A 23,665-nucleotide genomic window follows, 5' to 3' on the forward strand; every position below is an offset into this window, starting at 1 on the left:
GGGAGAAGCTTTGAAAACTGTAGTCCGTGTATGCAACCGTTCTCCAAATCGTGCTTTGGACAATGGCATCCCTGAAGAGTTTTGGTCTGGCAAACCTGCTTCATATGATCATTTGCGAGTATTTGGATGCGAGGCATTTGTACATGTGCCTGTAGATCAGAGGACTAAGCTAGACATGAAATCCATCAGAGGCGTCTTCATGGGTTATGGAGATGAGGGTGAGATGGGTTACAAGGTATGGCTACCTGATTAGGGGAAAGTTGTATGCAGCCGAGATGTAGTATTTAATGAGGTAAAATTGCTACAAAATGCTACACGTGTAAACTATGACAAAAAGAGAGTCGAATTTTATAATGACCAACCACCCATAAAGCCACCTTTGGCTGAAAATATGGTGTCTATTGATGCTGAAAATGAGCAGCAACCATTTGTGCAACAGCCAAAAGAGATTGGACAACAGATAGATGCACAAAATGGGATAGAGCACAATGACCAACAGGCTGAAAATGATGTACAGCAGGGTATTAATGCTGAAAATCAGTTGCTAAATAATAGCGGAAATATTCTTGAGGATGTAGGTCCTTTGCCTGCTAATGCAGATCATTGGGTGAGGAGATCTACGCGTCAGAGACGTCAACCAAAGAGGTTTCAGCCATCTTTGGATTGCATTTTGTTGACTGATGAGGGAGAGCCTCTTACATTCAAAGAGGCCGAGTCTTGTGAAGACAAAAGTAAGTGGGAGCTTGCTATGAAATCTGAGATGCAATCACTCTATGAAAATAATAAATGGGAGCTTGTGCATTTTCCCAAAGGCAAGAAAGCTATTCCTAACAAGTGGGTTTATAAGATCAAATGTGTTGATGACAAACCCAAATACAAAGCGCGTTTAGTTGTTAAGGGTTACGCACATAAGGAAGGCATAGACTTCCAGGAGATCTTTTCACATGTAGTGAAGATGTCTACTCTCCGTGTGTTGTTTGCTCTATGTGCTATCTTGGATTTGGAGTTGGATCAAATGGATGTGATCACTGCTTTCTTACATGGTGACTTGGATGAGGAGTTGTATATGTTGTAGCCTGAGGGCTTTGTCATTCCAAGGAAAGAGCATTTGTTATGCAAACTAAAACGCAGCTTGTATGGGTTGAAACAAGCCCCTACACAAGGGTACAAGAAGTTTGATACTTTTATGCTCAATCATGGTTTCAAACGCAATCAAGCGGATGACTGTCTCTACACTAAAAAGGCTCTTCTTGGTAGTCTTATTGTGCTACTCCTATATGTGGATGATAAGCTGACTACATTCAAGCACAAGGAAACCCTGAATGCTTTGAAAAGGAAGCTGAATTCAGCTTTCTCAATGAAAGATTTGGGTGCAACTGAACATATTTTGGGAGTATGCGTATTACGAGGGACAGAAAGAAGAATCTTTTATTCCTTTCTCAAGACAAGTACATCAAGAAAGTGCTTGAGAGATTTAATATGGCTGATGCCAAGCCTCTTGGTGTGCCTATTGCCCAAAAGTGATGCAGTTATACATGCTATGAAAGGTATTCCTTATGCATCAGTCTTTGGTTCATTGATATATGCCATGGTTGCTACACGACCATACATTGCTTATGCAGTGGGAGTTGTTAGCAGGTTTATGTCTAATCCGGGTAAAAACCACGTTGGGAGCATAGTTACCAGGAACGGGAAACCGGAACGGGAACGGGGAACGGGAACGCGGAACAAAATGCCATTCCCTGTTACGGGCACTCACGTTTGAAACACGGAATGGGGATTCGAAACGGGAACTTGGAATGGGAACGGGGAACGGGGACCTGAAAACGGCCATTCCCTGTTACTATGGTTGGGAGGCAATGAAGAGCATTTTCAGGTACTTAAAAGGTACACAAGACACATGTATATGTTATGCCAAGGGTACACTACCATTGCGGGGATTCTGTGATTCGGACATGGCAGGTGATCTTGACACTAGAAAGTCTACCAGTCGGTATGTATTCACACTTGCTGGAGGTGCTATCTCGTGGTGTTCAAGGTTACAGAAGATTGTGGTACTGAGCACTTAAGAGGTTGAATATATTTCAGCCACAGAGGCTTCTAAGGAAGCTATTTGGCTTGGCAGGTTGGTCAAAGACTTTGGTCTTCCTGCATATGCTCCAGTGCTTGGTTGTGATAGTCAAAGTGTTGTATGTTTGGCTAAGAATGCCATGTTCCATGCTCCAACCAAACACATAGATGTGCGGTACCATTTTATACGACAGGTATTGGATGATGGTGTAACAAACTGTTGACGTGTCCAAGCCTAAAGAATGGGGCCAACTTACAGATGTCGGCCGAGCGGCCTAAACCCTAAGAAGAAGAAGTAACAGAAGAAGAAGTCCTACCAACTTACGGGAACCCTGTCTGATGGGGCCCTGAGTGACAAAGGATTTAAATAAAGCTGGACTCTCAAGACTTGCGCAAAGTGATGACGTGGCAGATTTTCGAAAATTGCGCTGACATGATGACGTGGCAAGCTGTACGGAATTCCGCATTTTGCGTTGGCTGATGACGTGGCAGGTTGTACGGATTTCCGTAAATTACGCTAGCAGCTTTTTGGCTTTGCTTTTGGACCATATGCCTTTGAGTTTGAAGGCTTTTCATTGTAATTGCTTTTTAGGCCAAGGGCCTTTAAATATGAGGTTAGGCTCATTCTTTGGCATGCTTCCTTGAGAAGGTGCAGAGTCTGGAGTACCGGCTTGTCCTGTGTTAATGCAATATAAAGAAACACCGAAAGGGGCGCCAAGGTTTGGGGCCAATACTCTTTGGGGTGGAATTCCGCCACTCCGTGTCGCGTGTCATCTCTCTCTCTCAGTTCAGTTGTTACTGAAGTGCTAAAAGTCTGTTCAGTCTGTTCTTTTCTATTGGCACATGGTGCCCGTCTTGTGACAGATGGCCTTGTCACACTGACAAAGATCAAAACACAGGATAACCTTGCAGATGTTCTCACTAAGAGTCTTGCTAATACACTTAGTGGGAGTTACTTAAAGGTACCCTATCGGGCCTTTAAGTGGAAGATTGTTGGGTCTATTGGCCCTCTGGCCACCTCTCTTGTACATTACTTATACTCACTTATACTTTGGGTGTGAACCACCCCTAGGGTCACTTAAGTGATCCTTATATTTGTACCCTAAAGATAATAAAACTTAACATTGAAAGGTGTGCCCAATAGCACACGAAAAACCTACATACGATCTCTCCCCCTCTCTCTATGCACAGCGCTTGCAAGCTTCTCTCTCTGTGCTCGTTGGCTCTCAACACCCATCGCTAGCCCTTCTACTCTCTTCAAGCCAATCTCAGAGACGGATCACACACTTCTTTAGAGCGGTCACTAGACAGCCGGAGAAGCTTTTACCGCCCTTTTATTTGTTTTTGGTACTTTGTTTCAGATCCACCACATTGTAACTTTTTGGTCTCATAGGTCATCGTGGCCTTTTGAAGACGTTAACATTTCATTTCTCTCTCTCTCTCTCTCGCCAGATAGATTTTTGAGGTCTCTTGAGATAGTTTACTACGACGTTAAAATCCTCTTTTTCTTCTCCTCCTCCTCCTCCTCCTCCTCCTCCTCTCTCTCTCTCTCTCTCTCTCTCTCTCTCTCTCTCCCCCCCCCCCCCCCCCCCCCCCCCCCCCCCCCCGCCTCTCTCTCTAAACGAAGTAGGGCTTAAGACCCTTTTGTATTACGTAATCAAAGTTACAGGTCCGAAGGCTATGGTTATCTGCAGCCTGCAAAAGTAGGAACAAGTTGAAGAAGAGGCAGGAGGCTCAACCACCAACGTGATCACCGCAATCCCTATGCACCTTAGCCTGTTCATCAAAAACAAGGGAAATAAACAACAAAACATGCAGCATGCAGTCATCCACGCACACATGCAAACAAACATGTAGGCAAGCAAAGAAAACATGCATCACACATAAACAAAAAAGGCGCAAGCATGTGCAACAGACAACATGCAGACAAGAAAGCAACCAAAAGAAGAAGCCTATGTTAGAAAGAAAGGGAAGAAGGAGACACCGACATAGGCCACAGATCAACAGAGAAGGATGCAAGGGAGAGGGTGGAGGAAGACGGGAGGGAACCATGCAAGCAGCATCCGCATGCAGGCTGAAGCATTGGGGCCAAATTGGGGTGCAGAACAGGCGACGGGAGGCAGCGAGCAAAACCCATAAGCATGAGCGAATGAGGAAGGGGCAGAAGCAGTGCCATGCATTCAATGAGGGCAATCCAATTTCGACGTGCTGCGCGCACGCGCACGCACACACACACACAGGCCGATACGAGGCCCTATTCAGGGGGCAACCTACCTTTTGAGATATCATGCACTCTCAAGATCAGAGACAACTGGGTTGCTACTTTCTAGAGATACTGAAACGAACGAGGAGATAGGATCTCCCGGCCACACGGACCGCCTACAAACACGCGTCGGACGATCCACCCGACCATAGCCACCATCCGGCAGCTCCCCCGTGCTGGGGCCAACGTCCGGACGTAGGCGTGCACCTGTAAGACCAGGTGTCCCATACCACTAGGCCTCACCTCCTCGAGGTGACCTCACGCACTCCTAGCCTCGCGGGCTAACCACTGGGACTCTGCCAATGGGGTCGATAACTGAAAATGAGGCCTTGGCCTCCCTTTTATAATAATGGCCGGCCACACTGGCCGTGGTCACACTACGTCCGCCCGGACACTGGACGCCCATCCCGACGACATCTGGGCTAGATCCCCTCTCCTGTGAGCGGGACATAACATACTTCCCCCCTTAAGAACCATTGATGTCCTCATCAATGAAGTGGGGATACTGAGCCTTCAAAGCTCTAACCGGTTCCCAAGTAGCAAACCTTTCACATTGACCCTTCCATTTAATTAAGTACTCATCATAAGCCTTTTGGCGAGAATGCGGGTACGATGATCTAAAACTGCTTCTGGTTCTCGAGGAATATACTCAATTTGCATATCTTGCCATACATTTTCCTGGATAGGCACGACAACATCAGCTTCGCCCAATTTCACTTTAAGGCGGCTTACATGAAACACTGGATGTACAATAACATCCGAAGGAAGAGCCAGTTTATAGGCAACTTGGCCAATTTTCTTTGTGATCAAGAACGGACCACAATATCTAGCTGAAGGCTTATAATGCTTTCCTGTTCGCAGAGTCTTGGAATCCTTGGGTATCTTCAGATAGACCCATTGTCCCACATCTAGAGTCCTTGGAGATCACTTTTGATTACCATAAGTAGTGACTCGATCACGAGCCGTTCTTATACTATCCTTAGCCAATTCGAGCATCTCCTGCATGTCATACAAGAAATCACGAGCTTGGCGTTCCTTGACTTTCTCTAAGCCAATAGCAATCAGGGATTTAGGCTCAAATCCATACATCAGCATGAACGGGCTAAATACAGTAGCAGAATGCTTGCTACTATTATAGGCAAACTCTAACTCTGGAAGATACCTTTCCCTATCAAATTGTCTATGAGAGACATAGGCTCTCAACATGTCCTCTATCGTCTGATTCATCCTCTCATTTTGTCCGTCGAACTCAGGATGGTCAAAAGACGACATACTCAACTTCGTCTGAAGATGAGTAAACACATCTCGCCAAAATCGGCCAGTGACCTTAGTATCACGATCACCGACGATATCTTCTGGGAGACCATACAGCTTATAAAGCTGATCGACAAATAAAACCGCCAACTCATGGCTTTTTACTGTCGACTTCGTTGGTATGAACTTCGCCATTTTTGTGAGTCTATCGACCACAACCCAAATAGCGTCATCGCCCTGACTGGTATAAGGCAAACCAACGATGAAATCCATGGAAATACTCTGCCACTTGGCATCTGGGATTTCCAATGGGTGTAGCAGGCCAGCTTTCCTAAGGCGCTCTGCCTTATTGACCTGACATTGAGCGCATCTCTTCACATAGCTCTCTATGTAAGAGCGCATTCTTGGCCAATAGAAATATCGCTTGACCAAAGCCAAAGTTCTCTGGATGCCAGGGTGCCCAACGCTAGGAACATCGTGGCATTCGCACAAAATCTTTTGGCGAATCTCATCGATTTCTGGCACACAGACTTTACCATTTCGGAACAATAGTCCACCTCTAATGGAATATTGTCGTTGTCTCGTCTCTCCAGCACGACTCGCTTGGGTCTCCGGACCACCCAAGCCTATATGCGAGTCATGCCCCGCTTCGACCTCGTTCCATATTTTGCCAAAATGACCATTGGAACGACATAGCCCTCGGAGAGAGAGATATAAATCCTTCAAGATTTCAGCCATAGACAAGGAATTGACCTCAAGAATCCTGCTGAGCGCATCAGCAACTTGATTGCTGGATCCTTTTCTATAACGGATCTCAAAGTCAAACTCTTGCATAAGCTCAACCCATCTAGCCCTTCGGCCTCTGAGATCACCCTGATCAGAGATATAGCGCAAGGAATGATGATCTGTCCATGCAACAAACGTAGAGCCATACAAGTAGTGCCACCATTTCCTCAAGGCGTCGACTACGGCGTAAAGCTCTTTTTCATACGTTGGATAACGCATCTCGGCGTCAGAAAGCTTCTTACTTTCAAACGCAACAGGACGTCCATCCTGGTATAATGCCGCACCAATAGCATAATCGCTAGCATCCGTTTCAACCACAAACGCTTTGCTAGGATCCATAATGTGCAATATTGGTGCAGTAGTCACCAAGTGCTTTAGTGTCCAAAAGCTCTCGTCGAGACGCTCATTCCAGACAACAGGGGGATTACCTTTACGACGAGGACCCGAAGTCTTCGGCCCTTTCACCCCTCCTTTTAAAAGTTGCGTAAGCAGAGCAGCAACTTTAGAGTAATCCTTGATAAACTTGCGAAAGAATCCAGTAAAGCCTAAAAAGGACTTTACTTGGCGTACATTCTTCTGAATGAGCCAATTTCGCACTTTATCCAACTTTTCAGGGTCGACACGAATTCCATCGCGAGTAATGATGTGACCCAAGTACAGAAGCTCGTTCTTAAAGAATTCACACTTAGAAGCCTTAGCGTAAAGCTTCACAGTTCTCAGTACTTCGAGAACAATACGTATATGCACTAGGTGCTCAGACAAACTTCTGCTATAGATCAAGATATCATCGAGAAATACAACAACGAAGTTGCCTAAAAATGGTCTCAACAGATCATTCATCATCTACTGGAACGTAGCTGGAGCATTGGTCAAACCAAAAGGCAAGACCAAAAACTCGTAGTGACCATAACGCGTATGGAAGCCTGTCTTAGGAATATCTTCCAGTTTGATCAGTATCTGATGATAGCCTGATCGCAGGTCTATCTTCGTAAAATACCACGCTCTAGGGAGCCAATCTATCAGATCATCCATGCGCAGGAGCGGATACTTCTTCTTGACAGTAAGTTTATTCAACCCCTTGTAATCCACGCAGAAGCGCATAGTGTTATCCTTCTTTCGAGAAAGTAACATTGGCGCTCCCCACAGGGATTTGCTAGGCCGAACGAAACCCCTGTCGAGATAATCCTTCAGCTGCGCTGAGTCTCGTCCTCCTCAGTTTTACTAAACCGATAGGGTTGCTTTGAGAAGGGCTGACTACCAACCACCAACTCAATGCCATGATCTACTCCTCTCGAAGGCGGCAAGCCAAGAGGTAGATCATCGAGAAAAACATCCTTAAAATCAGTCATGATTTCTCGGATAAGGTTGGATTCGTCGGAATCCCCAAGTTCAACTGAAGAACATGAAACATTTTTACGAAATTCAGTGACTGAAGTACCAAGCACTAATGAATCAAACCAAGCAAATCGTACACATTGATAAAAGTCAACATCAGAAGACTTTATTTTTTTATACATTTCCAAAGTAGTAACAATTGGTATTGCAAAACCATTATTTACAAACTTCTGATTACAAAGCGACACAGATACATGAGGCATGTTCTACTTAACAAAAACAAGAGAGTGATGTATATAGTCTATATACAATGAGTCTTGTTGATCATAAAACCATGGAATTCCTAAAATAACATCTGCTCTATCCAGGCGCATGATGTGGAAATCCAGGTTCTCTTTGTAATCAGCCAGCTCAAGCGACAAGTCTGGAACCATCCGATTCCATACATCCGTATCCACGCCACGAGCCATCTTCACGCGATACTCATAGTCACTGTCCTGCGTCCGCAAGTTCAGTTTCTACACCAATTTTGCATCCACAATATTGTGTGAGCTTCCATTATCAAGGAGTACGGTCACGTCGTGACCATTGATCTTCACGGGGAAACGGAGAAGATCGTGCTTATCAAACTCTTCGGTGCTAAAAGCACAGTTTGTGCATGAACTGTGCGCTAAGTGATGGATTTCAACTTGAACAACATCAGAGTTACCTGAGATCTCGTGAATTTGAACCGAAGGACGGCCTTGCGGTTTTCGCTTCTTTTTCTTCTTAGGGCAATCCTTGATTTGGTGACTCGTCTGGCCACATCCGAAGCAAGCCCCCTTCTTCACTGCATCAGCAACTGAAGCATTTCTGGCTTTCTTCTTCTCTTGAGAAGATCTCGGCGGTGATTTGGACTTATGCTGGAATCGGGGTCGCTTCCTTGAAGCACCCTCACCGGATTGATGGTCTGCAGTTCTTTTCTTCTCATAATTCACTCCATTTATCAAATGGAACGTCCTGGCCTTGGCCACTGCATCCTCGACATCAGTCGGGGCTTTGTCCTTGATTAAGGCCCAACGGTAATCTTCATGTAACCCCAACAAGTACATGTGCACGGCGTGTGTGGAATCCACCTTGCATAAGGTGAGCGCCTCTTTGAAAGCTGTCGTATACTTATGAAAAGACAGGAGTTTTCATCGAAAGACTCTGTAGTTTCGCATAGGCTTTCAAAGGGTCCATTTTAGCGAAATCCTTCTTGAATTTCTCACAAAAATCAGCCCACGTTGTAGGCTTTTCTGTCATATCACGCCACCAGGTAAGCGCCTTACTGCGCAGATAAAGAGGAATTGTCTGAATCCTCTGTTCATCATGCTCCCCATGGAGATCAAAGTATGTGGTCCACTCGTGCAGCCAGTTATTTACAGTCAATTCCGTACACTCCTTCTCTTCACCTGAGAAATTTGTAGTTTTATACCGAATTGTGGCAATCGGACCACCCTACAAACGCCCAAAACCAGCAATCTGCGTCCGCAAGGACGCAGATTGCTGGAGATGGGTTTCGCCCTCGGAAATACGCGCAATTGTCGATTGAGCCATATTTTCGAGAGTAGAAAGTCGGGAACTAAGCCCCTGTACGACCCCTTCGAGAGAGGCCAGGCGATGGTTCGTCTGAACATTCGCATTTTCCAGAGCGAAAACACGCTGGTCGAAACTCTGGAAAGTGCTTGTAATCCAAGTGTAAAGAGCATGCGTAAAGGGAATTTGGATGTTACCTGGCGCGTCGTCACGCTGCACGTCAGAGCTGGAGGAATCCACGGAGAAGTGCGTGAAAATTTAGAAAATTCACGCAAAACCGAGCCTCTTCTGTACTTTTCGATCGCGAAAAGTCGAAGTTTGAAGAGCTCTACGCGTCGGCGTGAGCGTCGGAACGCGAGCAGGTGATGGCGGGAGCGCATGAGCGCGAGCGGGTGAGAGAGAGCAGACTGGAGAGAGGAGCAGGAGAGCCTAAAAAAAATGAACTTCAATGTAACTCACAAGCCTCTGTAAGTGAGTTTTAATAAAACTCAGGTTTCAGACTTATTATTAAAAAAAGTCCAAACTTGAAAGGGCCTGGCCACCTTGAATTAAAAGGCCCACTTAGTAGAAATAAAAAACCAAGGCAACGTGTTATAACAACGCAAGGCTCAAAAAAAACTTCCAACATAAAAAAAAAGTGAACGATGGTTGCAGATTTCGCCAATGCGTGGGTCCAATATATATACGACGGTGGAGAGAGACCCTGCAGAGCAACGCATATAGTGAGAGAGGATCTTGGTCTCGTGGAGACTTGTGTCCAGCACGCAAAACAGGCTCCAACTAGGAGCCAGATCTACAACAAAAATCCACGCTAACTTCTCAGTTCTCCTCTGCAACACTTCTTCTGCAGGCTGCCACAGAGAGAGATAACTCTCTCTCTCTCTCTCTCTCTCTCTCTCTCTCTCTCTCTCTCTCTCTCTCTCTCTCTCTCTCTCTCTCTCTTCTTCGCACAGAGAGACTTACACAGAGAGAGGGACTTACAGAGAGATTTGAAAGTACCCCATATGCTGAATTTTATTCTAAAGCAGCAGATTAATGAGTAATATACTGATTTTCATCCACAAGTTAGTAAAATCAATTAGTAATACTGCGATTTCCAGCATTTCCACCTGCTAGACTGCTAAATTTTATAAAAAATCAGCGAGCAACGCATTAAATTTCACCTGCACACAAGCTTATGAGAAGAAAATAATCAGTTAAACAGTTAATTCATCAAAAATGACATAAAACAGTGATTATCCGACTCGAACCAGTCTGTAAGTGTGCACTCAGTCCTTCGTGCAACCAAGCCGGCTCTGATACCATGAAACGAACGAGGAGATAGGATCTCCCGGCCACACGGACCGCCTACAGACACGCGTCGGACGATCCACCCGACCATAGCCACCATCCGACAGCTCCCCCGTGCTGGGGCCAACGTCCGAGGACGTAGGCGTGCACCTGTAAGACCAGGCGTCCCATACCACCCGGCCTCACCTCCTCGAGGTGACCTCGCGCACTCCTAGCCTCGCGGGCTAACCACTAGGACTCTGCCAGTGGGGTCAAGAACTGAAAATGAGGACTTGGCCTCCCTTTTATAATAATGGCCGGCCACACTAGCCGTGTTCACACTACGTCCGCCCAGACACTGGACGCCCATCCCGACGGCATCTGGGCTAGATCCCCTCTCCTGTGAGCGGGACATAACAAATACAAAGGCACAAGGACACAATTCTGCAACCGGGGGGGGGGGAGCATAGTTACCCAGAACGCGGACCGGGAACGGCAACGGGATCCCCGCGGAACAGGGGAACGGCTAGGGGTCCGGAACGGGAACGTCGCGGAACGGGAGGTATAAAAAACACCCAAATAGTGAAATTTTTAGCTCCTTGTGTTTAAATACAAGGAGTATTAGAGTGCTTTGACTCTAATACTCACAAAAAACTCGTTTTGAAGACCATTCAACCTTGCTATGACTAGATGATGAGAGAGAGAGAGAGAGAGAGAGAGAGAGAGAGAGAGATGGAGAGGGAGAGATTTGAGAGAGTGGGAGGGAGAGGAAGAGAGCTTGAAGGCTTGAAGCCTTGAGCCTTGAGAGAGTGAGTCTTGAGAGGGAGAGATCTTGAGAGTGAGAGGGAGAGAGCTTGAGCCTTGAGGATTAGCTTGTGAAGAGAAAGGGGGAGGGGGGTGCATTTTATGAGTCCTTGAGGCCTAGCACACTTTCAAAAGAAGCCCAAACATTTACTTCAATTTTTTCAATTTTTGCCAAATTTGTTTGTAGCCGTTGGCCGTTCCAGGGGCATTCTGGAACGGTCCGGGGACGTTTCGGAACGTTCCGGAACGGCAGTTCCGGTTTGCATTAGCCACCCAGAACGTCAGACATTCCGGGACGTTCCGGAACGTTCGGGAAGGAAACTGCCCCCCGGAACGCTGGAACGGGGGCTAGGGGGCGTTCCCCTACCTCCCCTTGGACACCTATTTATGGGGCCAGGGGGGTACCCACTTCCATCATCTCGTTATTGTGTATTGGGCCTTCTGCTCTGGTAGTCAGTGGGTGGGGGGGGGGGGGGGGGGGGGGGGGGGGGGGGGGGATTGTTTGTAGCCTACTCTCTCTCTCTCTCTCTCTCTCTCTCTCTCTCTCTCTCTCTCTCTCTCTCTCTCTCACACGCACACTCTCACATGGCATCAACAACTTCAGGCTCTTCATGTCCAAGGCGCATCTCCGTATCACGTTTCTCTCCCAAGATCGGATCTCCCAGCGTTTTTTGCATCAACCAGGCAAGCGACAGGATGCTGAGTTTTTTTGTCGCAGAGGACCCCTCCCCACCTGAGTTTTTTGCAGATCCACATGGCGATCACCTTCTCGCTGCAAGCGCTAGCCTTCTCGGGGTGTTTCCTTGCCGGAACACCCCTCCCTCTACCTGCATTTTCAGCCAGCAGATCTGCATTTTTTTTGGACAGCAGCACTTTTGTTTCTGGGGCTGAATTGCCAGCGTTTTCTGGCCAGTAGGTCAGCGTTTTCAGGAGGGGGGGGGGGGGGGGGGGGGGGGGGGAAGCGTCAGCCTTGGCTCACTCGATCTTGCTATTCCTACACGGCTCGGCATCCGGTGCCTTGCCGGAAACAATCCTCTTCATCTGCTACAGATTTTAGCCATAAACACCTGCTGTTTTCTCTGTTTTCAGACCAACAGGGGTTGTGACGTTGATTCCCTGCCGACCCTACACCCTCTGCACCGTTCCAGACCCCGCCGGGAGCGTACGAGCACGCTGAAAATCGCTGGGGACAGCAGCGTTTTCATCACCTTGCAGTTGCGTTTTTGGGTGGACAACAGCCTCTTGGGTTGTGTTTTTCAAAGAGGATGAAGTTACCTCCTGCCAGGACACCATCCAGAGGCGGTCCATGCGGTCTCTCAGTGACTGTTGCAGTACACGGTATCTTCAACATCGGCTTGATCATCTACAGGCGTACGATCCTTGAAAGATCTATTCATTCCATCCATCATTCGGCGGTTGCACACTCCAGGGGGGATGGTAACTTGTGGACCGTGGTTTGCTATGGACACACCTACACACTCATCAGAGGAGTTCACACAAGATATGGCCATGCTCATGGCATATGGGATTCCGGCATTCCTTGAGAAGACACCACCATCTTGGGTGGACAGACACTTACCAATTGACATCGACACGTCATATCACTTGCTTACACAAGAGCATCTACATGGAGTTAGGGAGAGGAACGTGGATCTCTTCTTGGACAGGTTCATTGCTAGTAGGCCAGTCCCAGCTAATTCACATTGATAGCCACACTGAGATGCGGTTTCGCGGTGGTGTTGGCGCGGATTCTGTTTTGGTTGACACCAGAGGATTGGAAGCAGGAGATACAAGCAAGACTCGACAGACAGATTGGTCTGGCCTTCCCTCTACTCAGAGATTATTCACAGCGCAGACTGCTCACTCTCGCTTTCCTTGTTCATACAGGAGGATTACGGTGCAGATAGCTTGGTCTGACCACACCTCTTCTTAGAGGCCCTTCACAACGCAAACTGTCGAATCTCGCTTTCCCCGCATCTTGGATTTTACCCTACCTACTGACAGGACACCATCCAGTGGTGGTCCGTGCGGTCTATCGGTGACTGCTGCAGCTTACGGTAGCTTCTACATTGCAGATTGTTTAGTCTCGCTTTCCTTGATTTGGAGGACGTTTACGGCTCAGATTGCTACATCTGGCCTTCTTGGAGTATTACACAGCTTAGCCACCTAGCCACCCTGGGGTACAGATTCAGTATTGACACGCTTCCGGTCATTTTGATGACAGTTCATGGGCTTCACCACTTTCTCCAGATGGTTTGACTACAGACAACACAGATCCTATTGCACAAGACACTTGCACGTCTATTGGCACTTCTTTCACGACAAGGAATACCTTCACGCAATATCTTCACCCTGTATCGGCGGTGTACAGCAGTTTGTTACATTGCTCGTGATGACACTTTACCATGGAGATCTCGCAGAGGTTAGGACACCCCAGACTGCTACTACACTCTGGACTTGGTGGTTCGTTTTCTGGCGGCTTTTACAGGCAGCAATTTCTCTCCCTCTCCTCTGTCCGCTCAGGTACTAGCCATGTCATCACTTTTGTGACACTAACCAAGCGACCACTGGGACACCCAACTCGTAAAAATAACACTTAGTTTTCTCCAACTGTGCAAGACTAGTGTTAAGGATCCCTCGTGATTGCCTATCTTGCCCAAAGAGTCTTCCTCTTGCTAAAGACTATAGGGGACTACGAAAGAACAAAGGGCGCGTCCTTTCTAATTTATTAGTCAAGCTTACATACAGCAAGCTCAGAAACGGTGCATGATACCGAAAGACTTAGCTAAGATAAAGCCAAGAATGGAATTTTAACATTACAGGAAACTCAGACTGAACGTGCCTTGGATGTTCCAATCCTGCCCATACTTGTCTCTTCAGATGCAAATGCGCATACTGCATGGTGAAAGGACAGATGTGTGCATGTAAATGTGAAGCAAGAAATCTCTGTGCATGGGTGTGCTTAGCACAAACAGGAAAAATTACACAAGATAGTCATTGCTCATTTCACTAAATAATCCAAAAAGACTGACCTCCAAGTAGATTCATGTCCAGCGCAGAAGGCTTTGTTTTAGGGCTATTTTTCCGATTGCCTGTGGACGAGGGATTTGAATTTACTTTTGTATCTCCTGCTCCAAACTGGCTTGCAATCCCATCAAACGAAGCAGCCTTGGGCTCAATTTTCTCAAACCTGCCCACTATCTCTTTCAACTGTCATTTTCAAAAAAAAAGGTCAGAAAGAATACAGAGAGGGAAGCTACAGCATAAAGTATGATCCTGTTTCACCATAGACCAACCTGTGATGGCCTAAGAGAATGCTGTTGCAATTCCTCGCGCAACTGTGGCCCTCCTTGCCTGTACATTTCCTGCATGGAGATTGGATGCCTCAGAAAACAAAGAATCTCTAAGACAAGGTGGTTGCTAAGCAGCCTTTATAGACTCGCAGCTCTACAGCCATGTAGGGTTTAAATTGACAGACGAGCTCTTTGAAAAGGTAACAATAAAAGTCTCATGGTCTCATTGTATTTCTTTTGGTTTCGAATTCCTTGCATAAATATCGTGTACTGATTTTAACCAGGCTCTAATCTTCAATTGTTTAAGGCGAAGCAAACACAAATAACAAAATGACCAAAAAAAATCATTAAGTTGTACACCAAGCACACGAAAACTTAAGAAATATGCTTATTATTGAAAACACAGAAATCAAGTTTGCCAAAATCCTTTGTAACGACATCAAACACTTGAACTGATATCCAACTTCAACCTAAAACACATGAGATGCTTTTTTTGTTACAATATATATACCCAATTCTCCAGCAAGATCCTACTATGAGTCTCAGAATTTTGAAAATGATATCTTGGCAAGTCCCAACCATACATTCAAACATACGCATATGCATATGGGTATGGAAGTATGTTACAAGTATGTTTCAGAGAGAATACAAAACATACACGGCCCTAAATTCTAGCCTAAAAGGAGCCCCTTAAGGCGCAAATCCTAAAGTTCATAAGTGACTACAGAAAAACATCGTAGAACTCGCATAGCAATTTGTAGCCTCAAAGCTTCACAAAGAGGACCAGCTCACAACAATTTTTCAGACTATAACTTTGTTATTGAGGGGCTTGACCTTTTTTATAAGTTAAGCTCATATGTTTCAATCTATGGTCCCAAGTACAAATATACTAGGCTAAGCCCAAGAATACTTATCCATTGCTTCGTAGGCATTAGTAAACATAGCACCCAATCAAACATTTTACGCACATCAATGGAATATCAACAGTGTTGTGTCTGGATAAATTGACAAGCATACAGTAAATTTATAAGATGACTAACACTAGATTCGATGGCTACAATGTTAAACTATTGTCCCCCAATATGTGAGCACGATACTGCAAGATGCTTCCTTTAAGGGGAATCTACCAAGGTTCTAAGGGAAGGGAAAGTAAATGGATGGCAAAAGGAATGGAAGGGCGAGGACAGATGGCGAGTAGGCGTGGGCAGATAGCGAGCATGCCAGTGCAGGCTACAACCCCCCATTATGTATGTTCTGCCAGCACCAGCATGAAGAGCAGCGCACATGAACGCACATGTGGTGGAACAAGGGGGAAAGGTTTGGCAGAAGAGACACAAATCTCTTTTTTAAAACTTGGGAACGTCTCATTCTCGACATCAAGGCCATTATGGTAGCGTGGTTAGCCCATTGATCTTCAACTCATGAAGTAGAGAGTTCCATTCATTAGATTCCATGATGGTGTTTTGCTTGGTTAGTATGTTGCTCTAAAGAGATAGAGGCGAGGAATCTGCAAAAGATTTTGCCTAATGGAACGTAAAAGGAGCCAGGACATAAAGTGTAGGTACGATGAAGATACAGGTATAATAAATTAGGCCCAAAAATAACTTCTAAACAACCAAGAACAAGATTTTGCCTAATGGAACATGAAAGGAGCCGGTACATAAAATGTAGGTACAATGAAGATACAGGTTTAATAAATTAGGCCCAAAAATAACTTCTAAACAACCAAGAACAATCTGTTGCAATCTGCAGAAGAGATCTGGGCCTTGAAAAACCAAACTGCATAGATGCGAACCCTTTGTCTCTACCAGTTCAAAAAACTTCGACTTTCTCTCAAGGAAGACCAGGCGACCGAAGTGCCACCTCGGCATAACACAAGAAACTAGGGTCCCCCATGAGCTACAAAAGAGGCCCCTTTAGAAGATCCAAATAGCTTAAACCTGACTGCCCTCTTTTTAAAGAAAGCAGTATAAGCCATCTCTGTCCTCCCGCAATGATCCATCACTCCCTTAATTAACCTTCTACTAATTATTTCCATATCCCACAGAACCAGTAATCAAGCTTCGTATTTAAGAAAGCCCCTCACTTCCATAAATCCCATTTGAAGAAGAACAATAAAAAGTCCAAGAACTTTTCAAGGGACAAGAGCGTGAAATTCCATCCCTACAAATGTCTCCAAGACTCTCACTTTCAACTCTTTTTCATCAGAACCTTCGAGGTTGCCTTTTGCCAACGGGAAGCAAAGATGATTGGTAAAGATCCTTGAAGAAACTCAGGTAAATACACGAAGAGTTTCAAAATAACTTCTACACGCCGTTCTCTCGCACCCCTCTCCAGAAAAAGCATAAAGATGAATTCTCATCATACACTCCAAAGAATGGAGTCAGCCCACATAGCCCAAGAATTGCACATGAACTCCACGCAATCAGGAGTACAACACCTATCAAGCAAACCAAAAAGCACTGTACAATCAGCCGGAGCCTCAGGCAATAAGCGCTTTTCTCAACAAGAACAAACTTACGATCAGAAATCGTAAGGGTAGCAAAAGAAGTAAATACCTCCCCCCTCTGTTAGAGTCTTCCATGGAAGACGGTAAGTGCGTACTATAAAAAGAAGAGCAGCACAGAAACCTGATCCTCCCTCTTCCAAAATCATAGCAGATGTACATGCAAATACCATGAAAACAGGGAAAATACTTTTCTCAAATTTCTTAACTCAGCATTGAACTCCTTCCATGTAAAAGCATGCTTTCATTCAATTGCAAAAACTTTTAGCACCCTGTAATCAGCAGCTGCAAAGACGTTTTCCGTTTGCAGAAGATGAAAACACAATTTTGGTTTTTATCTGAAAATTCAAGATTCGTGTGCAGTCACACATCTCCCTACGTAAACCGTCTAAGATGCCAATACAACATTCCTCACTTCATTTTACTTGCTGTTGAAAACAACTTCATTCCATTAGTACCATCATGAAAGAGGCAGCAAAACTGGGGTTCTCAATACAAAAATAACAAAACCTTAAAAGACATTCTGTTCTTACTCACCTCCAAGCAGACCATAGCTGCTTCCCTGGCACTGCTATTAGGGTCCTCCAAAAGTTGTAAAACCTGACATTATTACCACATTGTGATGCTCATGATCAAACTCGATCGAGACTTGCTGGCACCAAGTAAAATCTGCACAAATGGCTCACGGTATGAACGACAGGCCTTACCGAGGGCAAAAGCAAGCGCTGAAACGGAAGCTCAGTAGCTGCAAAAAGATTTATAGCAGAAGCCACTGTGCGTGCAAACTCCTCTCTGACCCGCCAGTTCTTGTGTGCCCATGCATAGCTTCCAGCTCGCTCTACAATAATAGTAGGTGACGAAATCTGAACATAAGCACAAAAGCCTTTCCTTCAGATCAAAACAAATACAAATAAGGCTAAACTTTCATCACTTCCCAAGCGCCCTCAACAAAAAACTGTCTATATACACAATACACTCAGGTCATGAAACCAGATTTTAATAGTGAATTGAAATGTTGAAACAATAAGTTGGACCCCACTGTAGAATCCTCCTTCCATCGAGCCCTCCAGATTATTGAATTTCTGACATAATTATTACATTTATATAAAAGAGTTAAAATAGTATACCTCCATAAGGTCGGAATAGTCTGAACTTACAAATTAAAAGAGAGGTGTAAAACACTCACAAAAATATAAAAGCAAGGGACACAATAAAACAGAAAATGGAAAATCTACATCAATTTATTTGTTATTAAACAAAGCTAGATGAAAAAAAAACCATTATTCACTAAAAAATGCTTTAAGAAAAGGCATAAGAAAAATAAGATAAAGAAGCTTACTTGAGTAAAACTTGAAACAAGTAATTAACTTTAAAGTAACAAGAATGAGACATCAGAAAGACTTAATCCAAGAAAACACGACACCTTCTAAAAGAACAAATTCTCAAATCCTAATATAAGCTAAATACTAGAATTAAATACTACTACAAACCTACCTACAAATCCTAATATAAGCTAAATACTAGAATTAAATACTACTACAAACCTACCTACAAATCCTAATATAAGCTAAATACTAGAATTAAATACTACTACAAACCTACCTACAAGATGCAAAACATAACCAAAGTAGTACAAAGAGTTGAAATAAGACTGAGGTGATGTTGAGTACAGTATATGTGAGAACAGCCAAGACATCGCTTGCCAATCAATTTACTACCACGAATTAGAAGAGAGGACACCAAAGAGAAAGCAACTAGAACACCTTTACTGTACAAAAACGCAAAGCCGTCGGTGAAAACTTAGCCATAATCTAAAACCCTACAAGTCCTAAAATTTAAATTTTAAATGATTACAGAAACTCAGAATCAAATTTTCACTAGAGACACAGGTATATCGAGGCTGCTACAAATACCAACCATGAAAGGATTTCTCATATGCAAGAGGTGGTGACAGCCTTTAATTTTCAAGGACTATCTACCCTCACATAGGCGCACCACAATTGCTTTCTCACACTCCAGGCGCAAGGCTCTATCACATTGATATAGACCCTAAATTTCCTCAAGTGACGAGTCTCCTTGAGCATCACCTTGAAACCATGCTCCCAACACAAGAGAAAAAAAATGGGAGGTGATAATGTGTCAATAACTAAAGTTCAACTCAGTTTTCATAGGAGAATTTACTTGTTTGCTGCATGAAATGAAAAAGTGCAAGATGTCGTAGCATAAATCATGCAAGGTTGTCTTCACGGTGGACTCAAGCTAGGGGTCAGGAATTCACTTCAAAACAGTTCACAATTTGATTCGACACCGGCCCAGCGGAGTTCCGTGCCAAGAGATATTGGCCCCAAAGACTAGCGCCCCTTTCGGTATATCTTTTTGTATTAAAATCTATGCTCAAAGTACAAGGGAGTGATTGGGTCTCACTCTCTGACTCTGTGTCCAGATGCTCTGAGAAGTGGGAGCCCAAACCACACTTATAAAGAGTTACAAGGGATGCCAAAAGCAGAGCCCCAAAAGCTGAAAATCAAAATCTTTATAAAAATAAAGCAATTTCTCTCTCAAGCCATTGCTTGGCATATAAAGCAAAACTAAAGCCCTCTCTCTCTCTTGCTAAATTGCATAGAATAAAAACAGCCCCAAAAGCTGCCATCCGTACGCTGCTGCCACAGCACCATTCCGTACAAGCTCCGCGTTTTGCGCCGCAATCTGCAGAGGTGTCCGTACGCTGCCTGCGACGTCAGCAATGCGGAATTTCGGGACTGCCTGCTTGCCCGTGTGTGTGTGTGTGTGTGTGTGTGTGTACAGGGCAGCCACGTCACTGGGTTGTGACACGCTCTCCTATACTACTCTTTTTTTATATAGTACTAACGCACTAGACACGACACATCTAGCACTTGTACAAAGACGATAGTCACATCATAGGACGTCAACTGAAATCACAGGACATCACATGACAAATCACAAAAAAATTCATTTCAAATCTCAGACCATGACTGCCAGTAGAGATTTATGAGACCGAAATGCTGCAATCATTTCGTCTTTCAGTTCCTGCACTCAAACAAGTCAAGTGAGTGAGTACAAATCAATCATATTCAATTTCGGGAATTCCGTTTCATAAAGTCATTCAGCAGAATACTGTCAGTCCATTAGTATCCCTGAAACCCAAAGGGGACATCAGTGACCTTATTCACTCGAGGTAATCTGTTGACAAGGAACCGGGGTGACTCTCCTCTCGTGCAAACCCGCTGCACCAGATTCACCCTCGCTGAGTTCGGGGTTCTATCGGAGTAGACTATGCTGAACCAAATGCTTCAAGGTAAAGGTCCAAAATCTGAGTATCTGCTAGGTCCTCCTCCATCCACTTCGCATCTAATGCCGAATAGTTCTTGAATTTAACCAAGAACTGCCGAATCACTTTACCTTTCATCTTTCTTTCCTTGTGTGCCAAAACCTGTTCAGGAACGAGTATCTCCTCGCTCTCTTCCACTTCGGGTTGCTCATCAGGCTCCCCATCAACCGGCACATCACCTTAAAAAGGTTTCGAAAGACTCACATGGAATGCATTGTGAATCTTCCAAGTATCGGGCAGCTTCAGTCGAAAGGAGACATCATTTATCTTTTCTTTGATCTGGAAAGGGCCATAATACCTCATGCCAAGCTTTGGATGCTCCTTTCCTTTCCCTTTCCCTTTCGTTTCCTTAGGCATGCCTTCTCAAACGTCACCCAATCGTCTTCCTTTAATTTCAAATCTTGTCGATGTCGATCTGCTACCTTTTTATGTCGTTCTTGGGGAACACCTTGACAAAAGCAGTGTCCCAAGTCCCTCGTGTATTGGTAGTCTCGTCGGCCTCAAAAATCTTGTTTTTAGTGCTGAGAGAGGATGGGACCTTCGGAGCACCTTCAATCATCTCAAATGGTGCCTTCCCCATCGAAGAGTGAATCGTGTTAGTGTAGGCAAATTTCACCAAAGGCAAAAAAAAATCCCATTGAGTCTTCTCATCAGAGATGTAAAACTTCAATAAATCCAAAACATTTGAATTTGCAATCTCAAATTGCCCATCTGTTTGCGGGTGGAATGACGACGATAACTGCAAGCGCATGCCAATGTTCTCCCAAATAGCCCTCCAAAACAAACTCGTGAACTGGGGTTCTCTGTCGGAGACTATTGTCTCAAGCATGCCATGTAATCGAAATATCTGTGCAATGAACTCGCTAAATGGTCCAGTTTCATTGTTTTCTTCATTGGAATGAAGTGAGCTTGCTTGCTAAATCTTTCAATGCAATCGTACCCACTCTGTGTCTTCGGGAGATCAAAGATGAAATCCATTGCAATGCTTTCCCAGGAGCGGGTGGGAATGGGTAAAGGCTGTAGTAATCCGTATGCCTTATGCCTGTCAAACTTGACCTTCTGGCATACTAAACAAGTGCGAACAAAGTCGTCTACCTCCTTCTTGAGTCTAGGCCAAAAGAAATAACGTTCCACACCTTTCAAGGTGGTGTCAATGTTGCAGTGACCTATAAAAGGTGGATAATGGCACTCAATCAAAACCTTTTCCCTCAACGACTGTGTAACACAACATCGTTTTCTTCATCAAGTAGCCATCCCGTATGGAATACCATGCCACTATCTCCCCATTCTGTATCCGAGTGAAAACATCGGAAAAATCCGCATCGGTGGGGTACTAATCAACCATATCCTATAATGAATCGTCAAAATAGCCAAGCCTAGGGGCTTCCGAGACAATGTATCTGCCACTAAGTTTTTTTGTCCCTGAACATGGACAGTCTGGAAGTGAAACTGTGACGAGATGTTAGCCCAAGCCCACTACATCCGCTTTTCCGAAAGCAGCTTCTGTGACGAGATGTAGCGAAAATTCTGATAATCAGTAAAGACCGTGAAATCGGCTCCGAGTAGGTAATGTTGCCACTGAGTAAGAGCATGGATAACTGCCAATAGCTCTTTCTCACAAATCTGTGCTACCAATTCTGGCCTTGAAAACATTCTGCTTTCATAAGCAATCACATGGCCTTCTTGCATTACGACCGCTCCCAGACTACGTCCACAAGCATCACAATAAACTTCAAATGGCTTTTGCAAGTCTGGCAAAGCCAACACTCGTCCAGTAGTCAGTTTTTCCTTAAGTCTCTAAAAGGCAGTCACCTCTGTCGGTCCCCACGAGAAAGGGACTCCTTTTTAAGTCTAATATGTGCAAAGGGGAAGCTACCACTGCAAACTTCCAAATGAACCGCCGATAGTAAGAACACAAGCCCAAGAAGCTTCTATCTTCATGAACATTCTTCAAGTCTGGCCAATTGCGGATAGTCTCAGTCTTGACCGGGTCCTTCTGTACTCTTGCTGTGCTGAGATAATGTGTCCCAGAAAGTGTATCTCCGACAAGAAAACTCGCTCTTTTTGGCATTGATGACTAATCTGTGATCACACAATGCCTGAAAGACCTATAGCAGATGGTGTCGATGTTTTGCTTTATCCTTGGAGAAAACTATAGCATCATTAAAGAAAGTGCCCGCAAAAGATCGATGCTCTTGGAAAATCCTATCCATCATTCGGTTGAAAGTTGTTGGAGCATTGGTAAGTCCAAAAAGCATCACCAAAAATTCGTATAAACCAAAGCTTTTCCAAAAGGTTGTCTTGTAGACATCTTTCGAGGCAATTCTAATGTGATGATATTTGCTTTTTAAATCAATCCTGTTGAAAAAAGAGGATACTGCTGAAACAAGAGGATCCCTGAAGCCGGTCAAGAATATCATTGATCCTTGGAATCGGAAATCTATTCTTGATAGTGATTTTATTGAGAGCTCTATAATCAATGCACATTCTCCAAGATCCTTCTTTCTTAAGTACCAACAAAGCCGGAGAGCAATAGGGTGAAGAACTCGGTTGGATAAGACCCTTTTCAAGAAGGTCTTTCACTTGGTTCTTGATTTCTTCATTCTGGGCTTAGCTAGCACGGTAAGGTGGCCGGTTTGGTGGTGTGCTTCCAGAAATCAAATCAATAGTATGGTCCTCAAGGCGAGATGGGGGTAACTCGCTTGGAAGGCCTTCAGAGAAACAATCATCATGTGTGTGGAGAAAATCTTGGCGTTCTTTGTCTAGTTGAGACATGTTTGTTTGATGTTCATTCTTCAATTCTTTCAAATAGATCGAGTAAACAAAAAGACTGGATTTCATTAGTTTTGAAATTGCCGAAGCCGATACAACAGGGACGAACTCGCCCTTTAATTTTACATCTAGTACAATTTTTCTGCCCTTCTCGTTTGTCAAAGTCGCTTTCTTGGCCCAATAGTCGACCACGGTATTGTTCTTACAATACCAAGGGATTCAATCGAGGACGTCACACCCGTCCAAAGGCATGATGTAAAAGTCCTAGTGCCCTAAATACCCCTGACAATGCAAACGAAGTTTGCCAATGACAAGCGTAATGGCTACATCCCGTCCAAGCGCCCCTAGAACTGCCTCCGTCAGTGGCCCCATCCTGTCAGGCGTAATCTCGAGCCATGCAGCCAATT

General features: G+C 44.7%; 1 protein-coding gene across 1 annotated transcript in view; it reads right to left on the reverse strand.

The window, feature by feature from the left end:
• The window catches only part of CLASP (CLIP-associated protein), a 91,573-nt gene that overhangs the window by 40,789 nt on the left and 27,119 nt on the right, over positions 1-23,665 (reverse strand). The window contains exons 2-5 of the mRNA XM_086486468.1: positions 17,845-18,000; positions 17,675-17,737; positions 14,635-14,703; positions 14,371-14,548 (exon numbers count right to left, since the gene is read on the reverse strand). Of these exons, the coding sequence (XP_086342594.1) occupies positions 14,371-14,548; positions 14,635-14,703; positions 17,675-17,737; positions 17,845-18,000 (466 nt within the window). The remainder of the gene's footprint in view (positions 1-14,370; positions 14,549-14,634; positions 14,704-17,674; positions 17,738-17,844; positions 18,001-23,665) is intronic.

The sequence above is a fragment of the Adiantum capillus-veneris genome, chromosome 17 (genome assembly GCF_014529385.1).
Source record: "Adiantum capillus-veneris isolate H3 chromosome 17, ASM1452938v2, whole genome shotgun sequence".
In the NCBI taxonomy this organism is placed as follows: Eukaryota; Viridiplantae; Streptophyta; class Polypodiopsida; order Polypodiales; family Pteridaceae; genus Adiantum; species Adiantum capillus-veneris.